The sequence below is a fragment of the Colobus angolensis genome, unplaced genomic scaffold (assembly GCF_000951035.1).
Source record: "Colobus angolensis palliatus isolate OR3802 unplaced genomic scaffold, Cang.pa_1.0 Scaffold13, whole genome shotgun sequence".
Classification (NCBI taxonomy): domain Eukaryota; kingdom Metazoa; phylum Chordata; class Mammalia; order Primates; family Cercopithecidae; genus Colobus; species Colobus angolensis.
In genome coordinates, this window is record NW_012114252.1 from 23,381,775 (window position 1) to 23,391,626 (window position 9,852).

At 60.4% G+C, this 9,852-nt stretch overlaps 1 protein-coding gene across 2 annotated transcripts in view; it reads left to right on the forward strand.

Annotated features, from left to right (window-relative positions):
* The window catches only part of MCF2L (MCF.2 cell line derived transforming sequence-like), a 130,548-nt gene extending 120,723 nt beyond the window's left edge, over positions 1-9,825 (forward strand). For both annotated transcript variants that reach the window (XM_011933916.1, XM_011933917.1), the window contains exons 22-30: positions 285-506; positions 779-871; positions 1,424-1,502; positions 1,660-1,726; positions 2,799-2,917; positions 7,578-7,699; positions 9,335-9,447; positions 9,514-9,617; positions 9,740-9,825. In XM_011933916.1, coding sequence (XP_011789306.1) covers positions 285-506; positions 779-871; positions 1,424-1,502; positions 1,660-1,726; positions 2,799-2,917; positions 7,578-7,699; positions 9,335-9,447; positions 9,514-9,617; positions 9,740-9,825 — 1,005 coding nt within the window. The remainder of the gene's footprint in view (positions 1-284; positions 507-778; positions 872-1,423; positions 1,503-1,659; positions 1,727-2,798; positions 2,918-7,577; positions 7,700-9,334; positions 9,448-9,513; positions 9,618-9,739) is intronic.
* Positions 9,826-9,852: the final 27 nt, after the last annotated feature.

Here is a 9,852-nt window from a genome sequence, read left to right on the forward strand (position 1 = left end):
GGTTTGGACAGACGTCTGGCATCCTGCACCCAGTGCTAGAGCATCACACAGAGCAGCTTCACTGCCCTAGAAGCCCACGTGCCCCACCGGTCCCTCCCTCCTGCCCCAGCCCCTGGCACCCGCTGACCTGTCACGGTCTCCATGAGCTGGCCTTTCCTGGGACGCCCGGCAGCTGGAATCCCACCGTGGATGGGCTTTGCAAAACGGCTGCTTTCACTCGGTGGTGTGCTCCCGTGGCCCCACGCTCATCCCGTTCCTAACACACCCTGCTGTCGCACATTTAGGGGAATCTCGGCGACCTGGGCAAGCTGCTGATGCAGGGCTCGTTCAGCGTCTGGACCGACCACAAGAGGGGCCACACGAAGGTGAAGGAGCTGGCCAGGTTCAAGCCCATGCAGCGGCACCTGTTCCTGCACGAGAAGGCGGTGCTCTTCTGTAAGAAGCGGGAGGAGAACGGGGAGGGGTACGAGAAAGCCCCCTCCTACAGCTACAAGCAGTCCTTAAACGTAAGTGAGGCCAGGTCCACAGCAGCAGCTCCTGGCCACAGACCCCGATGGGGGGAAATCTGTAACTGGGTCCCTGTTGCCACAGACCTTGGTCTGAGGTGGCCACGCTGACACCCAGCTCTCACCCTTAGGTATGGGGGTGGGGGATTCTGCCATTCTTAGCCCCCATCCCCAAAGTATTTCCATCGTTTCGTGCCTGCACCAACACCTTTTTAAAACAAGGCGGTGGGTCCGCTGTGGGCGCGAACCGCGTCTCCGCTCCCTGCTGGCAGATGGCCGCCGTCGGCATTACGGAGAACGTGAAGGGAGATGCTAAGAAGTTCGAGATCTGGTACAACGCGCGTGAGGAGGTCTACATCGTCCAGGTGGGCCACCCACTCTGCCCCTGGCCTCTTCCACATTGCCATGAACCGTTTCTCACGGGAACCGGTGCTAGAATCTGCCATGAAGTTGCATCGAGGCCAGGAGCAGCCGCCGTGCACTTCAGGGTCCTGCCCTGGGCTGTCTTCACCCTGAGCTGGATCCAGGATGACATATGGGGAAAAGTACACATCAGAGGGGGTGCTGCGAGGAAATGGGCTGCGAGGAAATGGGCTTGCCCTCCGCAGGGGAGCTCGTGCGTCCCTGGACAGCGCAAGTGTGCGGACACGTCCAGCACGCAGGGCCGATTCTCACGGTGGAGAGGGTGCTGTGCCCTGAGTGCCAGACACAGCTCGTCTTCAGTCAGTCCCATGCATGGGACGCAGAGGGTCCTGCAGCCCGGGGCCAGCCCGCAGCACTTCCCTCCTCTCCCGTCACATGCAACCATCTGACCTTTGACTCCTAAGATTATCCTTGGATGTTCTGAGAGTGAAACCAAAGTGTGTTTTCTCGGGGGCCTGAGTACTCACCTCCTGGCGTTTCTTTTGGGGAAACAGGCACCAACTCCTGAGATTAAGGCCGCATGGGTGAATGAAATTCGGAAAGTGCTGACCAGCCAGCTGCAGGCTTGTCGAGGTGAGGCTGTCTTCAAGCGATCGTTTTCCCGTAGCTTCCTCTCCAGGTGCATTTTTACATGTGTTCAGAGCAACCGCACAGTCCCTGTGTGTGCAAGGCGCCTTGGCATTGAAGTAAAGACGCTCATTCAGGTGGTTTGTCTGCTCCCTCCTCGCAGAAGCCAGCCAGCACCGGGCGCTGGAGCAGTCGCAGAGCCTGCCCCTGCCGGCCCCGACCAGCACCAGGTGAGGACAGACACGCCGCCGCAGGCCTGCGTTTCTGGAGCACTCCAAGTGGGGGATTTGCACGCCAGGGTCCTCGGCCTCTGTCAGTGGGACCCCGTGCTTATTGGGGTTTTCCTTGAGGCCCCTGGTGTTGATGTGCTCATGGGTCAGTCCCAGAGGGTGCAGTTCCCAGATGTGTGCCTCCAGCAGTGCCCGCCCCTCTCCACCTCTTCCCAGGCTGGGCTGTTTCACGGCGTGGCAGTGCGCAGCCTGTCCAGATCACGGCCACGCCCCAGCATTCCTGATCCTGAGACGGTGGGTGCCCAGTGGGGACCCGGCGCTGATGGCCCAGCACATGTGTGGGCACAGTTCAGACTCCAATCCTGACTGTGGCTTCGTCGTGTCTCTTCTTCCCTTGTTTTTTCTTTATTTTATTCATGACTTATTTTTTTCACTTGATCCTGTTTCTTATATAAGCTTCCTTTAATCATTCATGAAACAGGACACAGACAGGGCCTAAAAAATAATCCATAGAACAGTAGTTTTCAAAAAGAAACACCCCCTGCCAACCCCGTCCCCCGCAGAGAAAAACAAACCTCCTACTTTGGAGTGAGTAGGGTGGGTGCCTGCTCTCATCCCGCCTGTCCGGGTTTAACTTAGAAACACGTGCAGGAGGCTGGGCGCGGTGGCTCACGCCTGTAATCCCAGCACTTTGGGAGGCCGAGACGGGCAGATCACGAGGTCAGGAGATCGAGACCATCCTGGCTAACACGGTGAAACCCCGTCTCTACTAAAAAATACAAAAAACTAGCCGGGGCGAGGTGGTGGGCGCCTGCAGTCCCAGCTACTCGGGAGGCTGAGGCAGGAGAATGGCGTAAACCCAGGAGGTGGAGCTTGCAGTGAGCTGAGATCCGGCCACTGCACTCCAGCCCAGGCGACAGAGCGAGACTCCGTCTCAAAAAAAAAAAAAAAAAAAACACGTGCAGGAGATCCTGGGAGTGCAGAGATATCTGAATGCCTCAGGTCCTCAGCGCGTTTTGAAAAACTAACCGGACAACACACGATTTATTTTTGATTTGTCTGATGTCATCAGTCCCTCCAGAGGAAACTCAAGGAACCTCAAAAAGCTGGAAGAAAGGAAAACAGACCCCCTGAGCCTGGAGGGATATGTCAGCTCAGCACCACTGCCAAAGGCCCCCGAAAAGGGCAAAGGTGGGTGTGTGCAGGGACCAGGCCTCACACGGAGCTGCTCACTGTGTCTGAGAAACGCGCGCTTCCTGCAGTGTGAAGAAGGTTTGCAGAGCGTTCAGGGCCCCTCGCTCCCCCGTTAACAGAGCCCTAGGACCTCACAGAAGAGCCCCTCCCTCTCCGTCGCTCTGCACCCCTGTGTCAGCAAGGTCAGCCCCAGAAAGAGCCCCGGCCGAGACCCAGCGTGCAACCCGCAGCCGCCCTGGGCCCTCCCCGCAGCAGCTGGACCCGCCTCCGCGCCGGGTTGCGATGCCCTCTGCATAGTTTCTTTCTCTTCCTTCATAGATGACACGGTCACTAGCTCTGCCTCAGAAAGCTCTGCGCTTTCCAGAAAGCGCTTTACCCTGCAGGGCTTTGCTAACCTCAAAGGTCAGAAAGGTAAAAGTAGCACCTGCCCGAAACCCACCCTCACCGTGGTGGCATCTGTCATGCATCGTGTGTGACCATTCGTGCCTCCTTCATCACAAGGGCGGCCACGCAAAAGCGTTTCTTTCCACCCGATCACGTATTCACTGATGCTGTGTCTCACACACAGACCCCCAGAGTTACCCTTTAGGGGTGGCTTTCCTTTGGAAAAATGAAGGCGAGCTTTTCAAATGGAGGCTTGCTCAGAAACGGGAGCTGTACTTGGCTTTCCAGGGCCCCTCCTTCCTCTCCCTGCACCCCAACCCCCGCCTTCTCCCGCCTTCTCAGGTGAGTTCCCTGCAGGGTGCTGACCTTTCCGGCTGCGTGGCTCTGCTCTGCCCAGTGACAGAGGCCGCTCAGCCATCTTCTGGGGCATCTGCTTGTGAACAGGGCTGACGGGACCCTTGAGACAGACGTCTAACGCCCTGCTCACCTGCGAGAGCTCCGTGCTGGGAAATACATGGCGGGGGAATGGGCCCGGGAGGCCCAGGAGGCCCTGGAAGCCGGCCCTGGCGTGCAGGCGGCTCCTCTGGGAAGCCCTGAAGGCCAGTGTGGACAAGGGCTCTTTCCAGAGAATTAGGAGTGTTTTCCAATTTATAAAAATGCGTTTAAGTTGGCTTGAAACTTGAAACAAACAAACGAACAACAGATTCTGGTGCTGCAAACTCTGCTAGCGCAGAACTAAGAAAACATCCCTAGAGACGGCCCCTGAAAGGACGCCTCTGAGTGCCGCAGCCCCCACTCCCACGCCCTCCCGGCCCCTCCCTCACCGCGCGGCCCCTCGGCTCCCTGCATTTTGCTCACAGAAGTTCCTTTCTCATCAGTGGAAAGGGGCCACAACGTGGGTGTCCCCTCCTGGCACAAGCGTGGGTCAGCCTCCTCGCCGCCTCCCTCCATCCCTCACTCTCTCTCCGGTTGTATTTCTGCCTCCTCCTCCTCTCTGCCGTTCCTCACCCTCTCTCTCCGGTTGTATTTCTGCCTCCTCCTCCTCTTGCAGCTTCTCCTACCAGTCCTGACAAAAAGGCCAAGCGGCACGAAGTAAAGAGCGACCCGACTCCTTTTGGTTTGCGAGGTAGAGTGGCACCCTCGGGCACGGCACCCGCTCTGCGTCGGCAGGAAGCGCGGCCCAGCTGCTGTCGGGTGGCCGTCAAGGCCACCTAAGGGGGAAGCTCGTGTGGGTCTCTGTGCTCTGGAGGCAGACACGTGGTTGTATTCAGTGTGTGATGCTCTGGCGACAGGTCCTTGAGGACAGCACGCCTCTCAGCCGACTCCTCTCAGCAGGTCTGTCCGGAGCCTGTAGAACTGCCCACCCCGTCAGTGGCTGCTGGCCACGGCTGCTGCGCTGGTCACCCAGCCGTGCTGGTGGAGCTGAGTGGGGTCTCACTGCCCAGTGGCTGCTGTCGGCTATAGAGCACCCCGTTCCCCGCCATTCCCTGCAGCACAGTTTGCCCCAACACTACCTGCTAGGAACACAGAGCAACTGGCGGGCCGACCCAGACCCTCCTTTCCTGGGGCCGGCAAGGCCGAGCTCCCTGTGGAACCTGAGCTTTCTTTGTTTCCTGCTTCCCTTATATTCTGAGGGTGCAAACTGCCCTGAGAAGTCCAGAGACCTCCCCTGACCTGTTGAGGACCCTCAAGTACAGGGAGGGGGCCTCATGTTTGCAATCTTCTTGAGTTTTCAAATAATTTGCAAAGGTTCCCAGGGGTGTAAGCAGAACCAGCCTCCCCATCCCGCCCGCCTCCAGAGCCTCCTCACATGACACTGCCAGCCCCACAGAGCCAGGCGGAAGCTGTGGCCACCCTGGGCGTGAGTTCAGAGGCAGGGAGCTGGCCCGGCGTTCCTGACCGTCTTGCCTGCAAGTGGGTGGATGCCCGGCTCGCTGCATCGAGGCCCCAGGAGGCCCTAGGAGCTTGGGAGAAGGGAGCCATTTCCCCATTGACAGTCTCCCGGGAGAGGCTACTCTTGTCTGTTAAGCCCTCTCCGCTTGTGACCTGGAGCCGGCAGAGCCGGTCCCTGGTGGCGAAGGTGGGCCGGGCTGGCCCTGTGGGCCAAACGTCGCTTCTGCTGTACTTTGGCCAAGCTCAGCCTCCACTTCCGCCTCCTCGTCCGTGAATGAGACGGTGCAGCCTGGCGGGGTCTCTAGGAAGCCAGTGTGGTGTTAAAGTCGGGCCACTGCCCTTGGGTCATTTCTGCCATAGGCGGTGGCAGTGAGCCCAGGTGATCCTGGGTGGCCTGGGGCGCTGCCCAGCGCCCACTCCCCGAGCCCTGCAGGTGGTGACTCCATCGAGCAAAGGCCAATGGCTGTTGTACAGAAAACAGAGGGTACCATCCTGGCCATCACCCAGCCTCCTGCCTTCACATAGAATTCCCCATCTCCTGGGGCAGTGCCACTGGCCTGGCTTGTGGCTGCCCGCTCCCAGGCGCTGCCGTTCCCAGTACGGTCAGACCTCTGCGTTTCGCTGCTGGCCTCCCCCGTGCCCTATTCCAACAGGCGCTCTTGATGGCCCACAGAGAGGCTCTGGGGAGCACTAAGCACCCACGGCCAGGGCAGCTCAAGAATCCCTTTGTGTGTCTGGTGGCACCGGGGCAGGGCCACTTGGGTGTCACCCTGCACAGGCCGGCCTTGCTGCCCCATGGAGAGGTTCGTGTGTGAGGTCCTACCCGGGCCATGCTGGCTCCTCTGCATACACAGCAGCCACCCTTTTTTTGTTCCCACTGTCCTCCATCAGATTTTTGGTTCTGTCTGGCCAGAGGCCCCAGGTGTGGTGCCTCAGAGCGACTGGGGGCCTGGACAGGGAGGGCACGCTGGCAGCCAGACCCCACAGGCCAGTCCCTGCTGCTGGAGAGGAGGCAGCTGGGCCCCCATCCTGTGCTGTGTCTCAGCCTCCCTTGCTGGGGGCAGCTGCGGGTACACTCTGGAGGCCAAGCTGCAGGTCTGCAACCGGAAAATCACAGTCCTCAATTCTCACACAGATGCAGGCCTGGTGTGGTGCCTGGAAGGCTCAGCTGCCTCTAGCTGTGACCCCAAGAAGGCAAAGCACTCAGGTGGAGTGGAGGGAGCGGCTCCATGCTCTGCTGGCTGACGGTGGCGTCCAGGCCCAGCTCCCTTCTCTACACCGACAGCAGGGGCCTGCTTAGCACCAGCTTTTCCTTGCCAGTGCAGTGTCAGCCATTGGAACTGGCCTGCAAGATAGCTTGCTGTGGCAGCTTTGCAGGCACAGGGCACACAGGCATTCGTGCATGCGGCTCCTCTGTCCTTCCCATGCCCCGCATCGTCCATCGCAAGGAAGCATTTGCTTCCAGTGGCACCAAATAGGATTTGGAACCAGTTTGTGCCCAAACTCAAATCCCGTTAGCATCTGCCTTTTTCCCTGGAGTGCATGTGTCCTGCCTTGATGCATTTGGCACCAGGTGGGATGTGCTGGGCCTGCTGCTCGGTTGCTGCCTTTGCGTGTTTATTCAGCTGCGAGGGCGTCTCCCATCTCCCCCACATGGGAAAGGCGGGTTCCCTCCTCTGGGCACCTGGCAGGAGGAACACTGGGTCGGGGAGGGGGACATGTGTGGTCCCAAGTCTGGAAGAAACTCCTCCTCTTCTCCCGCTTGGAGCCGTGTGGCCAGCGGGAGCCCATCTCCGCCACGGCACCTGCGTGGCCTCAGCCTTCTGGTTCAGTGCCGCTGTGCCAGGGGCTACTCTCTTGCCAGTGGGGACCATAGCCCTCAGTATCCCATAGGTCAAGGGCATCGGGCCCTCTCAGTGAGCCTCAGTTGTTGCTTTTAGAAACTGCTTCCCGCTTCGGTCTGCTAGGTGTTGAACATGACTGTGGCACTCACTGAAAACACCTGCCCTGGGGGGTCATCTGCGGCAGGAAGGCCGCTTCCCTCCTGGCTAAGGGGCACTGCCCTGCCTGACAAGGGCGTGGCTTCCCCAGGGCCTGGGGATTGAGGTCTCCCACAGGGTAGCCCAGCAACTGGAAGCAGATGCTCTCAAACCAGCAGCTGGAAGCAGATGCTCTCAAACCCTGAAACGTGCCAGGCATTCTGGAAGCCTGTAGGGGTGTCCTGCTCAGCTCTTTATGTACCGGGGAAGATGACAGGCTGTGTTGGGGGCCCACGGTGCACATCTCAGGGGGTCTGTGGGACTTAGGTGACCTCACCTCAGATGGATGCAGACAGCAGCTCATCACCAGGGGGTCCCCTCACGAGTTCTGTCTCTCTCAGGTTGGAGCAAAACTTCACACTCACTGGAGGCACCTGAGGATGACGGGGGCTGGTCAAGTGCAGAAGAGCAGATTAACTCGTCCGACGCCGAGGAGGACGGCGGGCTGGGCCTCAAGAAGCTGGTAACCGAGGCCTCCCTGCGGGCACTTGGGATGGGGGCTGCCCTCCGGGGATTGGGGTGCTTCTGGCAGGTCCCCTCAGGCCTGGGTCTTGTGGCGTAGCCCCAGCTCCTCTTAACCCTGGAAGGTCCACCCAGGCCTGGGTCTTAGGGGCAGCCCCAGCTCCTCCTGACTCCAGAAGGTCCACCCAGACCTGGGTCTTAGGGGCAGCCTCAGCTCTTCCTAACTCTCTCTGGAAGGTCCACCCAGGCCTGGGTCTTAGGACACAGCCCTAGCTCCTCCTGGCTCCTCTATCTCAGTGGCACTTTGTGTTTCTGGGTTAGTTTCCAGGTGCCCACCCAGCCTCCTGGAGAGCCCACTCACGGGTACACTCCTCAGAGGAGACAGTCCCCACTCCACTCCCCTTCATGTCACAGAACGCCGAGCCTTCCTAACTACACACAACTCCCTCTCATTTTGTAAGAAAATGGGACTGCTAAGCATGGATTTGCATTTGAAACAACATTCATTGTTAATGTCAGAAGCAAGAAAAAGCTGCCATGTGTTAGTCATTCCAGTGAGGGTTACACCAAGAAGTGTCTGCTGCACCTTCTGTGCTGTGCCTGGTCCACGCACCAAGGCTGGAGGTGCAAAGGGGACAGGTCCCGGAGGCTCTGGAAGGGCAGAGAAGCCAGGCATGGAAGGGTAGGGAGGGCCCTCAGGGCTGCCGGCCTCTCCCACAGAGACAGCACAAAGGAAGGCCTAGGCGTGAGAACAAATGTGGGCCCTCCCTACCACAGGCGGAGGCCACGTGGCAGGAGGGGAAACAGGCTGGTGGACCAGGGTGCACGGGGCCTGGAGAGAGATTTGGATCTCATTCTTTGGATGATCCTGGAGTGTGGGGTGTGATCCTGGCTACTCTGGGCACCACAGGGGCAGGAGCCAGTACAGGCCACTGGGTGAGGGCAGGCAGCCCCAGTCACCGTCCTCCTGCTCCAGGCCCTGCAGCCGGCAGCAGCCCTCCTCAGCCCACCGCACGCAGCACCAGGAGGCTGTGAATCTCCCCACTCTGTAGGAATAGCTGCTGCTTCCCGGTTCCCCATTCCCCAGCGGAACGTGTTCCATGACATCTGTGCAGTGTCTGCTGTGTGCCAGGCACAGTTCTAGGCCCTGGAGACAAAGCGGAAACAGCACAGACAGGAACCTCTGCTCTCACAGCGAGGAGATAAGAGGAGTGAGGCTTGGGGAGGTTGGGCAGGACAGCTGTAGGGGGAGAGGGAGGGCAGAGGAGGGGCGAGTCGGGGAGTGCCAAGGAAGGCCTCAGCAAAGCAGCATGGAAATAAGACCCGAAGGCAGGGAAGCGCCCTCTGGGAGGTGGGTATGCAGGTGCAGAGGCCCTGGGGCCCAGAGCTCTGTGTGGAGACCAGCGGGAGGCTGGGGCAGCTGGGCCCAAGGACAGATTCACAGACGCTTTCCATCCCCTCTGACGTGGTCATGACCTGCGGCATGGCCTCCTCCTAAGGCTGGAGCCCTTCCCCTGAGCCAGCCATGGCCAGGAGCTCCCACGGGGCAGGGCACTCAGGCCCAGCTCTCCGCCTGGCTGCTCTGGGGCTGCTGCTGGGGCTGATGCTGCCTGTGCCCCTGCCCGTCTCCCACCAGGTTCCGGGTAAATACACGGTCGTGGCGGACCACGAGAAGGGAGGCCCTGACGCGCTGGTCGTGAGGAGCGGGGACGTGGTGGAGCTGGTGCAGCAGGGCGACGAGGGCCTTTGGTAAGACCCCGTGCTCACCCCCAGACTGCCCCGCACGTGGCCGCTGCTGACCCTCGCCCTTTGCAGGTACGTCAGGGACCCGACCACTGGCAAGGAGGGCTGGGTGCCGGCCAGCAGCCTGTCCGTCCAGCTCGGCCCGTCCGGCTCGGCCCAGTGCCTGAGCAGCTCAGGTAAGGCCCACGTGCCCCGAGCCCACCCGTGACGCTGCCAAGGGCCCGTGTGCGAGGAAGCTGCTCCGCGTGTGCCCGGGAGAGCAGACGCCGAAGCCTGTCCCCGCCTGATCTCCCCGCAGAGTCGAGCCCGGGGTCGGCCGTGCTGAGCAACTCGTCCAGCTGCAGCGAGGGCGGCCAGGCCCCCTTCTCCGACCTGCAGGGGTAGCGCTGCGCAGCGTGGGCGCAGGAGACC